Source organism: Theropithecus gelada, chromosome X, assembly GCF_003255815.1.
Source record: "Theropithecus gelada isolate Dixy chromosome X, Tgel_1.0, whole genome shotgun sequence".
In the NCBI taxonomy this organism is placed as follows: Eukaryota; Metazoa; Chordata; class Mammalia; order Primates; family Cercopithecidae; genus Theropithecus; species Theropithecus gelada.
In genome coordinates, this window is record NC_037689.1 from 14,231,243 (window position 1) to 14,251,741 (window position 20,499).

At 35.4% G+C, this 20,499-nt stretch overlaps 1 protein-coding gene across 10 annotated transcripts in view; it reads right to left on the bottom strand.

Annotated features, from left to right (window-relative positions):
• KDM6A (lysine demethylase 6A) overlaps positions 1-20,499 on the bottom strand; it is a 232,263-nt gene that overhangs the window by 55,193 nt on the left and 156,571 nt on the right. For all 10 annotated transcript variants that reach the window (XR_003117321.1, XM_025371878.1, XM_025371877.1 and 7 more), the window contains 4 exons: positions 18,562-18,616; positions 15,871-15,905; positions 4,433-4,526; positions 2,268-2,394 (listed from right to left, as the gene is read on the bottom strand). Coding sequence is in view for 9 of the 10 variants with exons in the window: in XM_025371877.1 (XP_025227662.1) it covers positions 2,268-2,394; positions 4,433-4,526; positions 15,871-15,905; positions 18,562-18,616 (311 nt within the window). In the remaining variant the exon portion in view is untranslated. The remainder of the gene's footprint in view (positions 1-2,267; positions 2,395-4,432; positions 4,527-15,870; positions 15,906-18,561; positions 18,617-20,499) is intronic.

Here is a 20,499-nt window from a genome sequence, read left to right on the forward strand (position 1 = left end):
ACAGATTAGAAACAACACATTAGAAAGCAGTAAAAGAGAATAAGAAAAGTCTAAAGGATTTAGAATTTTATTATTACAGATGGAAAATAATATGTCTAAAATGATAACCTTGAACCCAAAACCAAGATAAATTGTGATAAGTATCCTTTATTTATTTAGTCAGGAAAAGTATATTGTATATTTGGAAAATTTTACCCAAAAAATTACCCAAAAAGATTAAATTAAAAGCATCGTAATGTTTTACAATGTAAAATTAGTTAACTGGAAAAAAAAATGATAAAATACTGCCCACTGAAATACTGATGATGAAATACTGCTCATTGAAGTTAAAAATTACAGCATGACTATGATAGTTAATTCTACACATGGCTCATTATAATTTTATACAACTAGAATTTAAATTTAAAAACCTATACTAAAAAGACATCTACACTACTATATTAAACCATCTTAGGTCAGAAGGAAAATACTTTCCAGTATACATTCCTTTTAATCTACGCTAAAAGAAATTTTCATACATAAACCTGAAAACAAGAGACAGGCACCCACTGTTTCCCAGTTTCAGACCTCCTTTACAATCACTACATGAAGCCTCACACTCCACAACACTAATAGTAATAGTGCTAGCTCCAAAAGCAAATGGAGTTTAGTTAGTTCATTTCATCCATTTATCGAATAGCCACTTTGTCAGGTAAAAAGATACAAAAATAATAAAATCCAGTTTCTGCTCCTGTAGAAGAGAAACACAAAAGTTTGGACCCTCCAGCTTTATTTAGAAGCAACCCAAATTAGGCTCTTTTACAAGCCTGGGGAGGGATTAGGAAATCCTCACCAAAAAATAGGTACCTTTCCAGTCAACTCTTATTGTATGTTAATAATGAATTAATGAAATGTTTTTTAAAAAAATTTTCCTTAACCTTCTTCTAAGCATAGTATGAGTAATCAAATATTTTTAGAGAAGGAACCATATTAATATTACTTTGTCTCATACAAGCATACTTTCCTTAAAGGAAAACTGAAGCCATACAATGAAAATTTAATGTGATTATACGGCAAATTTACTTACAATTAGGTATTCTATGTAAAAAGTAACAGAAAACTTAAAGTTAAAACACAATAATTTCAAAAGAAGTCATAAAATTGGAACCTTTAAAGCAGGAAGGTATCTAACAGATCATCTAACCCAGGGTTTCTCAACTACAGCATTACTGACATTTGGGGCCACCCAGTTCTTTGCTGTAGAGGACTGTCCTGTGCATTGTAGGATGTTGAGCAGCATCCCTAGTCTCTACCCACTATACGAAAGTAGCACACCCCACAGCTGTGATGAAAGAAATAAATGTCTCTAAACATTGTGAAAAGTCCTTGGCTGGGGTAGGGGTGGCAAAACAGCCTGCCCCTGAGGACCACCGATCTAATACAATTCTCTAATACGTTAAACAAAAATTGAGGCTTTAAGAGGTTTAACTAAACCATGCACAATTCCACAAACAGTAGCTGAATCAGGACTTGAATCCAAGTGTCTTGGCTCCTAGTATGATCTTTTCACCATATCATGAAAGCGAAAAGTGATTAGGAATCAAAATACAATCTGATGATAGTCTAAAACTATAATCTATCAGATACTCATGCATGAGGTATAGTTCAGATCATCACTAAGCATAATTCAGACATTCAATGGATAAACAGTATGGAGAAATGGTTATAGACTTGCAGAAAACGATTTTCGTTACATGACACTTCTCCATTCCAACAAATCTGATACACTTTCTCACTGTAAGACTTCAAGTATAACTGTGATTTGAGATTTACTATAATTATGTCAATTCTAAGGTAAATATTAATCAAAATTATAAATTATTAAGGTTCCACTGACTACCAATAGTCAACAGGCAGATGAGAAATTAATCCTGTTTTATAAAACAGACATATAGAAAAAATACTGGAAATCTGAAGGAAAGGCATTTAAATACTTCATTAAAAGTTACTATCAGATAAGACTTTTTTAAAACTAGCAATAACTCAAATCAAATAAAAATCCAATAACCAAAATAAGAAATGTCCTGCCAGACCAAAAATTATGCTATTAAAAAAACACATTTGGAAACTTTATTTTATTGTTTAACTTCCCGGAATCTTGGTAATAATGTACTCAGAAGAGAAAATACACTGATCAGGTTAGATATGTAAACTAACATTTTAGATTGTAATTAAAATCTCTTAGCTGGAATAGACAAAAGCAAACATAAATGTCTTGTAAGTCTCACCTTCCGAGGAAATACCAGGACTGGCCAGAATTAGGATCTGCTTCCAAGGACTTTTGGAGATACTGAATAGCATAGCTTTCCTTGGTGGCTTTATCTCCCAGGAGATCTACAGTGTGATGCATCCAACCTACAGTAAATGATTTAAAAATATTTACGTAAATGACTTGAAAATATTTACGTAAATGACTTAATTGTTCTTCTATGTTTAAGAATACCAAGTAGAAAATAAACCAAAAAAGTATTCTTTTCTGTCAATTTATTAATTTAGTTTGTAGTACATATTTCCAAAATTTAGAACTGCCAATTCCGGCCGTTAAGAAAGTCAGTTTCTCACAGTAAGGTAGTAAAAGCTATGAAGAGCTTTCATTCAAGAGAAATTAAAACAATTTTTAGTACTGATACAACAGATTATAAATCAGACTTTTCTAATTTTGATATCTGAAAAAATTTCAAGTTATGAAACAAAGAATATAAAGATGTTAAGTCTTATTTACTATTCCATATAAAAAAAATAATGGGCTTTTTTTTTTTTTTGAGACAGAGTCTCGCTCTTTTGCCAGGCTAGAGTACAGTGGCATGATCTTGGCTCACTGCAACCTCCACCTCCCGGATTCAAGCAATTCTCCTGCCTCAGCCTCCTGAGTAGCTGGGACTATAGGCGCGTGCCACCACGCTAAGCTAATTTTTGTAGTTTTAGTAGAGACAGGGTTTCACCATGTTGGCCAGGATGGTCTTGATCTCCTGACCATGTGATTCACCCACCACGGCCTCCCAAAGTGCTGGGATTACAGGCGTGAGCCATAGCACTGGGCCAATTAAGAATCTTCAAGACATTCCATTAACAAAATGTTTATTTCCAAGGAATAAATATAAGGCTATAGAATCAATGATAGTTCAGATTAAAAAATATACACACAATCCTACCTCACTGGCCCTGGCTACATATATTCACATCCTATATAAGATAAGAACTATAAGCCAGGCACAGTGGCTCACACCTGTAATCCTAGAATTTGGGGAGGCTGAGGCAGAAGGACCACTTGATGCCAGGAGTTTGAGACCACCCTGGGCAACACAGAGAGAGACCTTGTCTTTACAAAAGAAATTTTTAAATCAGCCAGGCGTGGTGGCATGCGCCTGTAGCCCTAGCTACTCGGGAGGCTGAGGTGGGAGGATCACCTGACCTGAGGAGTTTCAGGCTGCAGTGAGTTATGATCACGACACTATATTCCAGCCTGGGGGACAGAGCGAGACTCTGTCTAAAATAAATAAGCAAACAAACTATAAAGTATTTGATAAATGAAAAAACAAATATTGCCTTCATAATAAAGCCTGAGTTTTGTCTGTAATTTTATCCATTAGGATTTTACTCGAGTTGTCTATACTTTTAAGAGTTATAAAAGTGTCAAAATATTTGTTTTTATTCAGTGATTTATAATTATTAAATTTTTATATATATTATCTAAAGATAAATGATAAAATCTAAGCTTAAGTGACTTTAAAACTATATAAAAAAGTTACATTATGAAAACATTCATATTGCTACAATGTTGGCTAAAAATTAAGAATTCCCAGACCAAAAACAAAACTGAAAAAACAACCCAAATATCAAATACAAACAAGAAACATGACTCAATAATTAAGCAACAAAATTAAAGGCTGGGGAGTTCTTTCACTATCTTTTTGGTGATAGCTACACATGACATCCAAACGAACAGATTCCCTCATGTTACACATTAGAATAGAACTGCATGCTCACAGTGTTAAACGCTCTACAGTTTTTAGATAAATTGTTTTATAGTCATTGTAACTGATAAAGCTATGAAAGCAAGCTCACCAACCACTGAGTGACATTAGATAAATCACAACTTCATTAAGTGCTTAAGCATATATCTGGCACAAAGAAAGTATTGAATCCTCCTTGGGTTAAATACTAGGGAGTAATTTTGATAATTTAAAAGGACCAGCTATACTAAAGAATTATACTGAGACAGACTGTGGGAAGGACAATGCTAGGCAGAGAATAGAAATATGCTGGGTTCAGAATAATTTTATCAACTCTGAGCAAAAGAACAGAATATATGAGCCACATATTTGCCATACTCAACATGTAAAAAACATAAAGAGAAGCATTTATAATAGACTAAATGTATACTATTACATACCTAACTGTTGTAAGACAGTTGCTTTTACTTGTGCAGAAAGATTCTCTGTCTGCAAAAGTTGTTCATAAGCTTCTTTTGCAGAATGATATTTCCTCTAAAGAGCAGAAAAAGAGATTTGGAGAAAAATTAACATAATCTTTAAAGAACTACTTCATATATTAAGAATTATACAATACTGATGTTTTAGCATATTTTTAAAAACTAAAAGAAAAAAGTGCTGATTTCATTATTGAATGTTTAACATTAGACAGCTGAGTAATAAGCCTTGTTCCAGAGTACCTAACACCAGTAAAACTGACATTCACTATAACAAAGTATCACTAAAATACGACTTAAGAATTTTCCAAATGCCAATATCATCATCTCAAATTTAATAACATAAGTAGTCTCAATTTTATTTAATAACATTAATGAATCAAGAGACGTATTCTACCTCCAAGTGCATAATCTGTCCGCCTAGAAACACTGAGCTCCCAAGCAACTCAATAAATAGAGCACATGTCAGGCCAGGCGCGGTGGCTCACGCCTGTAATCCCAACACTTTGGGAGGCCGAGACAGGCGAATCACGAGGTCAGGAGTTCAAGACCAGCCTGGCCAACATAGTAAAACCACGTCTCTACTAAAAATACAAAAATTACCCAGGCATGGTGGCAGGCACATGCAGTCCCAGCTACTCGGGAAGCTGAGGCAGGAGAATCGCTTGAACCCGGGAGGCGGAGGTTGCGGTGAGCAGAGATTGCACCACTGCACTCCAGCCTGGGCAACAAAGCGAGGCTCCGTGTCTAAATAAATAAATAAATAAAGCACATATAAAAAATGCTGTAGACAAAATCTAAAGAAGTACAAAAGTAATTAAAAATCTAAGTTTTAAAGATACAGTTTCTGGTGTATCTAAAATATCCTTTAAAAATATTTATAACGAATATAATTTTAAAGACATCAAAACTCTGATAGTTACAGCCTAACAATGTTTGCAAGACTTAGGATTTCACAGGCAAATGTCTAAATGAAACCATTTAGCCACAGTTCTCAAGAGTACTGATATAACTAAAACTGTTTATTGCTACAGTTATAAACCTTAAGACAACTCCCCCAAAACAAAAGGAAAAAACTAACAAAAGAAAGGCTCATAAATATTACCTGTAAAACATACTTGGCAGAACAATGGATTGAAGTGGCTTTTATTCATATCATTACCAGTATATAACTGCCTGAGCAAACAAATTTTTTTTTAAAAAAAAAGTAGGTAGAAATACAAAACTAGCTGTATGAACCTCAGGCAAGTCACTTAAACTATGAATCAACATCAATAAACAACTGAAGCAATAAAACAAGAGCTAACATCCAATCTTGCTACCTACAGGGTTATCCTAATGATGGAAACAATTAAGGAACTACACACACACACACACACACACACCACTAACATAAGGAAGATTTGAGAGAACTGTCCATTGAGATGATCAGGGGTTTTTCCGTTTGTTTTTTTGAGACGGAGTGTCGCTCTTGCTGCCCAGGTTGGAGTGCAATGGCACAATCTGAGCTCACTGCAACCTCCGCCTCCCGGGTTCAAGTGAATTCTCCTGCTTCAGCCTCCCGAGTAGCTGGGATTACAGGCATGCGCCACCACGCCCGGCTACTTTTGTATTTTTAGTAGAGACGGGGTTTCTCCATGTTTCCCAACCTCAGGTGATTCGCCCGCCTTGGCTTCCCAAAGTGTTGGGATTACAGGTGTGAGCCAGCGCGCCAAGCAATCCGGAGTTATTAAAACAACTTTTACTTATCAGCTAAACTGGTTCCCCCCGAACACTCATCTGGTCTAAAAAAGTTAATTAAATAGTTAGGCCAAGGATAAGGGTCAAGTTATTCAATTCCTTCAACTGATAAATATTTGTTAAACACCTAATACATAACAGGAACTGCTAAGACTACATAGTAGTGAAAAATATATACAGAAAAAACAAATTAAGCATATTGTGCTGTAACATTATAATACTTCTCAGAGGAAAAACGAGCACATATTAAGTTTAGAGTACTAGCAGGCTGGACAGAAAATGCAAAGATTACTTCACAAAGACCTCCCTAATCTATTTAAAGACTACTGACTGTATCCTAAAACAATGGAGAACCACTGAATGATTTCAAGTAATGTGATCCGACGTAAATTTTAGGAAAACCACCTTCCTGAATTATCTTAACAAATGTTAAAATATACCTCCCAGCACTGTAATAAAAACAATGACATACTTGAAAAAATGGTAGCATCATATTTGGAAATATGAAGTTAGATTTCTACCTCATACCATATAAAACAAAACCAGCAACTGCATTAAAGACCTGAATATGAAAGGTAAAAGTATAAAGTTAAGAGAAGAAAATGTAGGAGAACATTTCCTTGAGATGGGAGATAATTTATTGGACATGATCAAAAAAACACAAATCATAAAGAAGAGCAAAGATCTGACTCAAAAAGCATAGGCAGAAAAACAGGCAATGGACGTAAGTAACCCAACACACAAAAGGTGAAAAAAAATGTAAAAAACTATACTCCTCTAGAAATCAGAACATACAAGTTTAAATGACATAACATCTTCTACCTTTAAGACTGGAAAACATAAATTTGAGTAATTCCAAGTATTGTAGGGATGTGAGTAAAGGAGAACACTCATGTCCTGGTGGAAGGGGATTTACTCAAAAAATTAGGAATACAAATATCCTACAATTCAGCAATCTTACTCTTGGAATATGTATGCCAAGGAAACCTTTCCACAGGTAATGTTCTGAACAGTACTGCTTGCAATATGGAGAAGTTGGGGGGCAATCTAAGTTTACGCCACTAGACAAGTGGAAACAAAATATGATGGATGCTTATAGAACATTAAATAGGAATTATAAACGATGTGTAAAAAAGTAACATGAATTTATCTTTAATAGTGTTGAGTAGAAGTTTTGCCTCTGACAATATTTGGAGTGGCATTCCACACACAGCTTCACATTCTGGATAAAATATAAAAGTCAACTACCAGATGGCACTGGAGAGAAACCAAAATCAGGCAAAACCAAAGGAAAAGTTCACACTTAAAGGAAGGAAATGGCACTAGATGAGTAACCCCCTTTTTCTTGGATTTTCACCTGAAGGCAGGCTTCAACTGGTACTTGGCTGGCTAGAACTCAAATAGAAATGGCAGACTTACTACCCTGAAGAATCATAGGACAGATTTTGAGGCTACCATAAGAGTTGGAAGCAAGGGGAGAAATCCCAGTCAGGAGACAGAGTGGAAACACCAAATTCCACACATAAAACTCTGCCCAAAGCTCTAACCGCTGAATTATGCATAAACAGAACAGATAATGAGCAGCCTAAAAGAACTAGAAAGAGATTTCAGTTGCTGCCATTACAAAGGTGACAAAGTTTAGAGTGTGAATTGACTGGCTAATGAAGCAAAAATATATCAATCTTCAGAAAAATATAGTCAATCTCTACAATGTATTATTCATGATATGCAGGATAAAAAATATTAAATTTATGAAGATTAGGAAAATTTTACCTATATTCAAAAGAAAAGAAAATGAAAACCAACTGTGAAATTACTCAGATGGTGAAATTTGTAGTTTTTTATTTTTATTTTTTTGAGACGCACTCTCACTGTGTCGCCCAGGCTGGAGTGCAGTGGCACAATCTTGGCTCACCGCAATCTCTGCCTCCTGGGTTCAAGCAATTCTCCTGCCTCAGTCTCCCAAGCAGCTAGGATTACAGGCGTGCCACCACGTCCGGCTAATTTTTTGTATTTTTAGTAGAGATGGGGGTCTCGCCATGTTGTCCAGGCTGGTCTCGAACTCCTGACCTTAGGTGATCCGCCAGCCTTGGCCTCTCAAAGTGCTGGAATTACAGGCAACAGCCACCGCGCCTAGCCCTGTAGATAATTTTAAAGCAGATATTTAGGCTGGGTGTGGTGGCACGTGCCTGTAGTCCCAGCTACTCGGAAGGCTGAGGCACAAGAATCGCTTGAACCTGGGAGGCAGAGGTTGTGTTGAGTCGAAATTATACCACTGCACTCCAGCCTGGGCAACAGAGCCAGATACTGTCCCCCCCGCAAAAAAAGGCAGATATTTGAACAATGTTGACAAAAAGAAAAACATAATCCTAATGAATTAATGTACAAAAAATCATACTCCAGAAAGAGAAACAAAAGGAAATTCCAGAACTAAAAAATGTTAATCTGATATTTAAAAAAGAAAATCACTATATGGACTGAATAGCAGATTGGAAAGTATATTTAAAAAAAAAAAAGAAAGAAATCAGTGCATTTGAAAACATGTCACTAGAAAGCATACAGACTGAAGTGGAAAAAAACACACACACACATACATACAAAAGTTAAAAGTTAAAAAAAAAAAAAAAAAAAAAGAAGGCATCTAAGATGTTTGAGGCAATAGCATATAGTCTACCACACATGTAATTGGAGTCCAAGAAGAGAAAAACGGTGGAGCAGAAAAAATATTTGACAAATCAATGGCTGAGAATTTTCCAAAACTGATAAAATATATCAAACCCCAGACTTAAAATACTATTAGTATAATTATAAAGAAAAAAAATCTGAGCACATTGAAGTCAAATTTTTGAAAACCAAATATAAAGAGAAAGATCTTTTAAAAGCAACCAGAGCAAAACAATACAATACAAAGGATACAATAGGGATGACAGCTAACTTTATCCAACCATATCAATAATCAAATTAAGTATAAATGAACTAGACACTCCAAACCACCACCACCACCACCACCACCAACAATAAAAGAGACTGCCAGAATAGATTTACAAAAGGAAGAGTCAAGAACATTATATTTATGGGATGGACATTACAGGCCCTAAGAATTTAAGAACAATACCTTTATCATATACTCAGTTTCTACATATACTTGGGTCTACTCCTGGGCTTTCTAGGATATTTCGCTGATCTGTCTATTCACATGCCAGTACCACATTTTTAATTATACAGGTTTTATTGGGTTAGTATATCCCATACAATCCTCCCACCCCTGTTTTATCCTAGCAATTTTTGCATGTTTTTCCATATCAACTTAGCTAACTCCTAACAAAAGTTTGTTGGTATTTTTGTATTGATGTTTCTGTTACACTAAGGAGAATCAACATCTTTATACCACTGAGTCACAGTCCCTCTCTTAAGTTTATTCCTAAGTATTTAATATACTTTGCTGAACACGCTAAATATAATTTTTTCCTGTTATGTTCTGACTACTGTTGTTGAAGCTTATTAATTCTGTATGTAAATTTGTGCCTATAACTTACTGCTCTCTCTTATCTAACTACACTGGCTAATACCTATAGTATAATACCGAGGACTAATGGAAATAGTAGGTATCTTCACCTTGCTCCTGATTCTAGTAAAAAGGTCTCTAGAATTTTGCCTTAAGTAAAATTCTGACTTTGAAACTAAAGCATATGTATTTTATCATGATAAGAAAGTAACCTGCAATTCCTATGTATAAGAGTGTTTTTATTAGAAATGGGTATTGAATTTATCAAAGATTTTTTCAGAATCTATGGTGATAATGATTTGACTTCACCTTTAGCTCTATTATTGCAATATCAATAGATTTCCTAAGATTCAGTCAACCTTGCATTCCTGAAATGAATGACACTTGGTCATAGTATATTGTTGTTTTTTTAATAAGATAAGGTATTGTTTGCTAATATTTTATTAGCATTTTTACACCAATATTCATCATGATACCAATCTGTATATTGATTCTCTTATTATACTGTCTTTTATTAGGTTCGGATATAATACTTGCTTCAAAACACAAAGGAAAAACAGTATGACTGTTTCTCAAAAAATTAAACATAGAATTACCACATGATCCAGCAATTCCACTTCTGGGTATATTGCAAAAAAAACTGAAAGCAAGAACTCTAACAACTTATATACACACCCATAGTCAAGCAGCACTATTCACAACAGACAAAAACTGGAAGCAAACCAAGTGTCCATCAACAGATGAAATGGATAAACAAAATGTGGTGTATCTATATAATGGAATATTATTCAGTCTTAAAAAGGAATGGAATTCTGACACAGGCTACAACATATACAAACGATACAGACATTATGCTAAGTGAAATAAGTCAGATGCAGAAGCACAAATATTGTATGATTCCACTTTTTTTTTTTTTTCCTTGAGACACAGTCTTGCTCTGTCACCCAGGCTGGAATGCAGTGGCGGGATCTTGGCTCACTGCAACCTCCACCTCCTGGGTTCAAGCGATTCTCCTGCCTCAGTATCCCGAGTAGCTGGGACTACAGGCGCTTGCCACCATGCCCGGCTAATTTTTGTATTTTTAGTACAAGCGGAGTTTCACCATGTTGGCCAGCCTGGTCTTGAACTCGTGGCCTCAAATGATCCACCCCGCGGCCTCACAAAGTGTCGGGATTACAGGCATGAGACACCACACCTGGCAGATTCCACTTTTATGAGATACCTAGAGTGGTCAACTCACAAAGACAGAAAGTAGAATAGTGGTTGCTAGGAGCCCAGTGAAGGTGGTAACGGGGAATTATTACCTAATGGATACTTTGAGATGATGAAATAGTTTTAGTGATGAATGGTGGTGACAGCTGCACAACAATACAAATTTACTTAATGTCAGTGAGTTGTACACTTAAAATTGGTTAAAATGGTAAAATCCTATGTATTCATGAAATAAACCCTACATATTTATCACATACCTATGTATCAGCTGGAATTTTTTTCTTTATTTAGAGTTCTTGGATTCGTGTAAAATACTTATCTATATTATAGACGTCTAATATAGATAAGTATTATAGCACTTATCTATATATTATTTTGCTATATAGTATAATAACAAAGATAAGTCTATAGTGTTTTGTTAATATATTAATGCTTGACAGAAAAGTGTTAAAAATGAAACATTATAAACAGTGTTATTCAAAACAACATTATTTGTAATTATTCCTCAAAGAGGAGTAAATTAGTTAACAGTACATCTATATGTAAAGGGATATGATGCAGCTCTACACATACTGATATGGAATGATTTCCAAGACACAATATTAAGTTAAAATTTAAAGCAAGGTCAGAAGAGAACATACATTATTGGCTATCATTTGAATAAAATTAAATATAAGAAATATACATGCAAACATATGTGGACTTGCTTATATATACACTGAGTTTCTCTGGAAGGATTTAAAAACCACTGGTAACACTGATGGCTTTAGAGAGGGGAGTAGATGCCTGGGGAAGTGGAAGGAAGAGGATACTTCACTGTGTATTCTTTCAAAACTTTTCATTTTGGATTATCTATTCAAAAATAACTAACATTTTAGTAACAGAATGGAAAGGGAGAAATCCTCTATCTTGAAACTTTAAAGGCTATAAGAATTAAGATGGTGAACTGCTCAAATTATTTCACTAAACTCAAGAAAAAGAAAAGAAGCCCAGTTAATACTATTATTACTGTAGAAAAAAATGATCTGGAGGTCCCAGCTAATAAAACAGGGAAGGTAAATTAATTCATCAATATAAATGTTCAAGAATAATTGACAATATATTTGGAGATATGACATTATACAGTCATGCATCACTTAACAATTTCATCGTTGTGCAAACATCAGAGTATACTTACACAAACCTAGATGGCATTGCCTACTACACATCTAAGCTATACGGTATAGCCTCTTGCTTCTGGCTACAAACCTGTACAGCATGTTACAATACAGAATACTAAAGACAATTACAATACAATGGTAAGTATGTAAACATAGAAAAGGTACAGTTAAAAGAAACAGAAAAAGTACAGTAAAAATACACTATTATAATCCTATGGGACCACCATCATATATGTGATCCTTTGTTAATCAAAACATCATTGTGAGGCACATGTACAGAGAAGCAAAGTTATCTTTATTTATAGATGGTATGACAATATACATAGAAACCTATGAGAATCATTTTTTTTTCTTCCTTTAAACAGTCTCACTCTGTCATCCAGGCTGGCGTGCAGTGGTGCCACCTCGGCTCACTGCAACCTCCGCCTCCCCAGGTTCAAGCGATTCTCCTGCCTCAGCCACCCAAGTAGCTGGGATTACAGACACATGCTACCACACTCAGCTAATTTTTTATTTTTAGTAGAAACAGGGTTTCGTCATGTTCCCCAGGCTAGTCTTGAACTCTGGGCTTCAAGTGATCCACCTGCCTCGGCCTCCCAAAACGCTGGGATTACAGGTGTGAGCCACCACACCTGGCCAATCTATTTTTTAATCTAATAAAATATTAACAGCTTGTCTATAAGACCATAAAAGATAAAAATACAGGGTTAGGGGATGAGATCTCATTAAAATTAAACCCAAATGCCTATTACTAAATTTAATAATATATTTTTTTAATCCTACAAAAGACCTCTTGTTTTTCCTTTTTGTTTGAGATGGGGTATCGCTTTGTCACCCAGGCTGGAGCACAGTGGTGAGATCTCAGATCACTGCAACCTCCACCTCCCAGGCTCACGAGATCCTTCCACCTCAGTCTCCCAAGCAGCTGGGACTACAGGCGTGCACTACCACATCCCACTAAGTTTTGTATTTTTGGTAGAGATGGGATTTCACCATGTTGCCCAGACTGGTCTCAAACTCTTAAGCTCAAGTGATCCACCCACCTTCGCCTCCCAAAGTGCTGGGATTACAGGCATGAGCCACTGCACTCGGCCAAGACGTTTTTGCTTCCAAACATTATAAGCTCAATACCACAAACCCATTGTACTTGCTAACATTTCTTTAACACAATTCTAGGTAAAGTGGTATTCCATAACTTTAGTCTTAATTATGATCTTAGGATTTAATCCTGTGAAGGTAATGTGGGGAGAGGGCCCTCGGGGATTATGAAATGATACTTCTTCATTTATTAGTGGGGAAGACTTCTTCCTATGTAGAGAAGTAGAGAAACTTCCCTTGAACTATTTTTTGCCCAGCAGTAGCCATTAAATACATGTCACTTAAATTTCCTAAATCCATATTCATAAATAGGGTCCACTGGTAAAAACTGGTGGAACTATATAAAAACTAACTTTTAATATGTAGGTAAGCAGGCCATCTTGCTTCTCTTAATTTTTCACTTGAAAATGAAAATTCATATTATAATCACTGGAGTAGGGTTTTTTAAATCCTTTCATATGTTTACAGTGTCATCCTCCTGTCACCTAACAATTATGTACTGTTTGCCATGAGTTTATTCTTTTGTTTTGTTTAATCTGAATCAGTATTAAAATTTATCAAATGAATCAACGGGAGGAGGGCCCTGTGCCCACACTACCTTCACGGGATTAAACAGTAAGACCAACAGACAACTTCACATCAGAAACAATGAGAGCCAAAAGACAATGTATTGTGAATTTCAAAGCAGTCAGATAAACAGAATTCCATCTCCAGCAAAAATACTCGTTAAAAATAAAGGTTAAAAAAACTTCTGCTTCTTTAGCTAATGACAGACCAGTGATCTCAGAGAGAACTAGAAAAACTAGAGTATGGGGCAGAGGGGGGATGGGGGGGCAGAGGGGGGATGGGGAGGCAAAGGGGGGTTGCGGGGGTTGAGGTACCCAGAAATCTGATGCTAATTTTTTAAAGCTCCCCATGACAGCTCTGATTTATAAAGCTTCCCAGATAATTCTGCCACAGAGCTGGGTCTGGGAACCACCAACATAAATGATCTCAAACTATCTGATTACATCCTATAACAATATAAATAATGGGATGTAGCAGGATCTTGTATCTGGTGGGTATGAACTCTGCATGGCACATATATGCCTTATTGTAATACTTGGGCCAAAACATCAAAACAGACCTTATAATTTATGTAGGCATTAAAAAAAACAACAACAGTATTTGTTTCCTAAAAAGCTGTAAAAAATTTATGTCGGCTGGGCGCGGTGGCTCACGCCTGTAATCCCAGCACTTTGGGAGGCCGAGGCAGGTGGATCACCTGAGGTCGGGAGTTCGAGACCAGCCTGGCCAACATGGTGAAACCCCGTCTCTACTAAAAATACACAAAATTAGCTGGGCGTGGTGGTGGGCGCCTGTAATCCCAGATACTTGGGAGGCTGAGGCAGGAGAACTGCTTGGACCTGGGAGGTGGAGGTTGCAGTGAGCCAAGATCACGCCACTACACTCCAGCCTGGGTGACAGAGCAAGACTTCGTCTCAAAAAAATAAAAAATAAAATAAAATAATTTATGTAAACTATAATGACCTAATTTTGAGTCTCATACAAATTTATTCCTGATTTTCCATACCACTGCCTAAAATGAATGTGTTATATTTTTATTTATTTTACTTTAAGCTCTGGGATACATGTGCAGACTGTGCAGCTTTGTTACATAGGTATACACACATGTACCATGGTGGTTTGCTACACCTATCAACCCCATCATCTAGGTTTTTCCCACATGCATTAGGTGTTTGTCCTAATGCTCTCCCTCCCCTTGCCTCCAACACCCCCCACCGAATGTGTTATACTTTTATCATACAACTAAGCAAAATCAAGATGTATCAGTCTTGACTGTATATTAATCAACACACACAAAACCAAGATGTTCTAAAATTTAAAAGTTTTTTAAAGTAAAGGAGCCATGAAATTAATGGCAAGGACATCCGGAGGTGACTCTTGATGCTTTTCCAATAATGACACATAGAAGAGTTACTTCAGTCTTAAGAAAAAGCAAAAGAATTTTTTTAAAAAACAATGCATTACAACAACCATCTATAAACATTCTGAAAAGCAAGGTATTTGGCATCAAGAATAAGATAAATCTTAAATATAGCCATTTGAGCTTGCAAATGATCTACATCAAGTTCAGTTGTTTCTTTTTTTCTTGAGACAGAGTCTCACTCTGTTGCCCAGGCTGGAGTGCAGTGGCAAGATCTCAGCTTGCTGCAACCTCCATCTCCCAGGTTGAAGCAATTCTTGTGTCTCAGCCTCCCAAGTAGCTGGGATTACTGGCACTTGCCACCATGCCCCGCTAACTTTTTATATTTTTAGTAAAGATGAGGTTTCATCATGTTGGCCAGGCTGGTCTCAAACTCCTGGCCTCAAGTGATCTGCCCGCCTCGGCTTCCTGAAGCAGTGTGATTACAGGCGTGAGCTACCGCGCCCAGCCGCAAATGGATCAAGTTTAAAGGAAAATATTAAATGGAATTTATTTGTACACAGCAAACACTCCTTGGAATAACTGTTTTACTAAGCAGCATCTTGATCACATTTAATGAGTATAAAATACAAAATTTACCTAAGAAGTAATGCCCAGAACTCCATTAAATTATCTGTACATTTCTGATTTCAGTAAAGCATGATAGGAGTGATGATTTTTGTTTGCTTTTGTTTTAAATAGAGTAAGTTAAAATACTTACCTGGGTTTCATATAAGTGGGCAATGTGAAATTGAACTGCAAAGGATGAGGCAAAATAAAAAATCAGTAATAGTACAGCAGAATTTGGGGCAAATTAAGTAAGAATAACAAAACATCAAACATTATCACAGTCTACACTATATAGATTTAAGTAATAGAAAAACATAACTTTTATTTGCTTTTACTAAAATAGACCATACAAACAAACACACGAAAGAACATAATCATGATAAGAAACCACATGTATTCATTGTTGGTCATTATCAAATGAAATTTCTGTCAATGTAATTATTAAAATTAGCATTAAATCTATAGCAAGTGAATATGTTTTACAAAGTTCAAAATGGCAACATTAAGCAAATAGAGAAAACCTTTATAATCTATACATTTCAAAACACAGTATTTAAAACCTGAATCCCAAGTCAAACAAGAGTAAAATCAATATTTAATTAAAAAATATTAAAACCAAAGTACAAATCAGTGATGACATAAAAAATTCAAAGAGAAATAAGTTTTACAAAGACAATAAGGAGCCTGGTGTTGAAGAGTAACACTGGCTCAAAGTAGGTACTCTACATTTATTGTGACATCAGGCATTATCATAGTTATCAAGTAATCAAGTAGACTGTCTAAAGTAAACTATCCAAATCAACTAAACTGTAATAGCCTAAAGTCTCTAAATAGAAAACATGCTCTCCCATTTGAGTGATCAACCACCTTGTAGCACTCATGATGGTTCAAACTGTTTCAAATTCAGCAGTTTTCTGCCATGTGGCACTCATCCTACCTATGCAGACATTTTTCTCTCAAGAGTAATGATCTACAACTGAGATTTAAACAGAGTAGAATAAAACGAGGATTTACCAAAATATTTACTTTGATATTTATGTGACATCCCTAAAAAATTATCATTCAACTGACTTACCAAAGTTACCTTTTAGGTACTAGACCATAATGAATTAAAGGATAATCAGTTGTTTTCTTATAAACTAATTTGAAAAGAATTTTAAGCATCTATATATTCTAGATGGTTTATACAACCTGGATATATAATTAAGAAAAACGTATAAATTGAAACTTTATAAATTACTAAACCAATGACTCAATTTGTTCAAATCGAACCTTATCTTAGAAACTATAAAATATTGCTGCATGTTATTTTTCTACCATTTATTCTACAAACACCCTAATCAGTATCGGATCCTGAATTTCATTTAAGAAAATAAAAATCCTTTGAATTTTCACAGGAAATTACCTTTAGTAAAAGTATGACGTAATTCATCTGGCTTAAATGATGATTTAATCCATACTATTTCTAAATCCATGTTATACTGAAAATTCTACTGGGTTTTTGCTGATTCAACAAATTCCTAGGGCATTTCTAAAGACTAAGACTACTTTTCACTAATATCTCTCTATACTCTTTTAAGTGATTTACAGGAGGCTAAGGCAGGAAGATCACTTGAGTGCAGGAGTTCGTGGCTGCAGTTGAGCTACTCTGGCACCACTGCATTCCAGCATAAGTGGCAGAGAAAGACCCCGTCTCAAAATGAAACAAAAAACAAAAACAAAAAAGTAACTTAAAGCAAAATACTGACTTTTTAAAACACGAATCCTTTGTAGGACTGAAACTGTCATTAATTGCTCGATTTTTCTTATACCAATTAAAAATTTTATTTTTCGGCCGGGTGCGGTGGCTCACGCCTGTAATCCCAGAACTTTGGGAGGTCGAGGTGGGCGGATCACGAGGTCAGGAGACCGAGACTATCCTGGCTAACACGGTGAAACCCCGTGTCTACTAAAAATACAAAAAATTCGCTGGGTGTGGTGGCAAGCGCCTGTAGTCCAGCTACATGGGAGGCTGAGGCAAGAGAATGGTGTGAACCCTGGGGAGTTGGAGCTTGCAGTGAGCTGAAATCACGCCACTGCACTCCAGCCTGGGCGACAAAGCGAGACTCTGTCTCAAAACAATAATAATAATAATAATAATTTATTTTTCAAGTAAGAGGTTTTTTAAGAAATTCAGCATCAGTGAATATTTTTAAACCTTTTTACTGGATACTCTAGCGTATATTAAGTAAATACACCTAAATGCATATCGATAAACATATAATCAACCCAGTCTGCTTTTGAAAAGACACTTATATAGAAGTAGAAAATAATTGTTTGGAAAAAAATACTTCGTTAGAACATGCTTCATAAATGCATTCTTTTCTAATTAATTGAAAAATGTCAACTCAAACTTTCTAAATGATACATAAAACTATCATAAAAGTCACAAATGTCTTCATAATTACCAGTAATTTTTATCCCACACAGTAGGAATCAGTAAGCTATCAGATAAGAATCTTTATATACTCAGATGTTTCCCCAAAGACCAGCAAAATCTGTTTTTAATCCTACCAAGTCATCTACAATATAATACACAACAGAAAAAAATCAATCTTGTTCATTAGTGAAGATACTTTTAATTCAACAACTCACTTCACTGGCCTATCTATTTTAGACACAGGCTGTTCACAATATCTGGTCTTGCAGGTTCCATTTGTGTAAGTAGCCATGGCAACCAATACAGTTATATTAAACAATTCTAAAAGAAAAAATTGCACAGAATTTATCACTAACATTATTTTTATTTGCCATGAAGTGATCTGAATACATGTAGAAAACTACAGTACTTAATAATACTTACTTTCAGCATTGGACAAAGTGCAGGGATTACAGTCAACCAAAGCTAACTGAAAATGCTGCAAGAGGAGAGTGAGAAAGTTAATGCACTCAATTTAGAGTCACATAAAAGCATCTTAAGATACTTTTCAGGTATGTAAGGTCTAAAATAATAATAAATACATGCTGTGCAAATAAAATACACTAGCCTACTAACTAGAAATACTTTGAACATTTACTGCTGACAACTGACATGCTGTGGGGTTATTTTCTTGAGAAAGCTGAGAATAGAGAATTTGAAGAAGAATTAATTTTATCAAGTTATCCTATCTATACTTTTATTTATATGAAAAAGGTGAAGAGTTTTAAATCAAGTAAACAGGAAGTGTTATACAACAGTTTAAATAGAGAACATATCATTAGTTTTAAAAATCCAAGTAGAAGTCTGATGGTATTGTCAGAACACCACTGCTTATCTCAAAATGAGACATGGACTTCTGAAACAAAAAAATTACTATGAGAATTGTCATAGAGGGTAAAACTTTCCCTCTTTACTGATCTTTCAATAATCACTGTATTTAAGTGCCTTTTAAAATAGCCTGTGTCCAAGTTCATCTACCAAATATAACCGTCCTTTTACAATGTGACAATATATGTATAGAATTTGTAAAATTTTCCAGTCAACAATAAACCACTAATATAGTATCCACTTGTAATAATATCATATAAGCACATTAACATCAATGCATAACACTAATTTTTAGGAATGCATATTATCAAGAACACTGGGTGACATTTAATATCTAGTGTATCAACATTAAACAAGGTAGATAAATTAAGACAAACAAGTAACAGAGTTGGTATAAAATCTAAGTTAAAGATGAGTAAATCTCTTTAAACTCTTCTAAATAACATTTCTACAAATGTATATTCAAATTTTCTGAGCCTCTACAAATTTTTAGCATTAAAAGTAATCAACAAAGTGGAAAGCATTAAAAAAATGACCACAATAAATTCATTCCTATCTACAATCCAAAAATCTAAAGAGTTACTGATGTTGGCTACCCAAAAGTCACAAGGAAGGAAAAATTAGAAAACATCATTTGGTATGAGCACTGGCTATTATTAATGTATTCATTCAAGAATGTCTCTTGGCCAGGCACGGTGGCTCACGCCTGTAATCCCAGCACTTTGGGAGGCCGAGGTGGGTGGATCACCTGAGGTCAGGAGTTCAAGACCAGCCTGACCAATATGCTGAAACCCCATCCCTACTAAAAATAAAAAATTAGCCGTTCATGGTGGTGAGCGCCTGTAGTCCCAGCTGCTCAGGAGGCTGAGGCAGGAGAATTCCTTGAACCCGGGAGGCGGAGATTGCAATGAGCCGAGAGCGTGCTACTCCACTCCAACCTGGGCGACAGAGATTCCATCTCAAAAAAAAAAAAAAAAAAAAGTCTCTGATGTGCATGCATAATTAGGCCAGCCAACACTTGTTGTATTCTTAAAACTTAAAGCTGATTACATCTTCTGAATGGGTAAATTACTAACAAATGACTGTGACCCTTAAATGTTAAATGTTTAATTTATCTAACAAGTATTTATCAAGAGCCTATAATGCCCTAAGGACAATGCAGACACTAGGGATGCAATGGTCAACAAAACAAAAGTGAAAAATCATTTGCCATGGTTGACTGAATGAAAAAAATCTAACATTTGAACACTTTGAAAACTGCTTTTATTTTCCCTTGGCCTACTAAGCAGACTACGTCTTCAAACATCCGTTTAGTGTGCTACCACAGCAATAGAAAACAGACTATTTTAAAACGTTTGAGTACTATGAAAGCAAAGCATGCTTTATAATCAATTGCCTTCCTCTAGACAAAAAGAGCAGAAGAGTAGTCACACATTTTCAGACTGTACTACATCTCTAAGTCTAACTTGTCCTGTAAGCATAAATTAATATTTA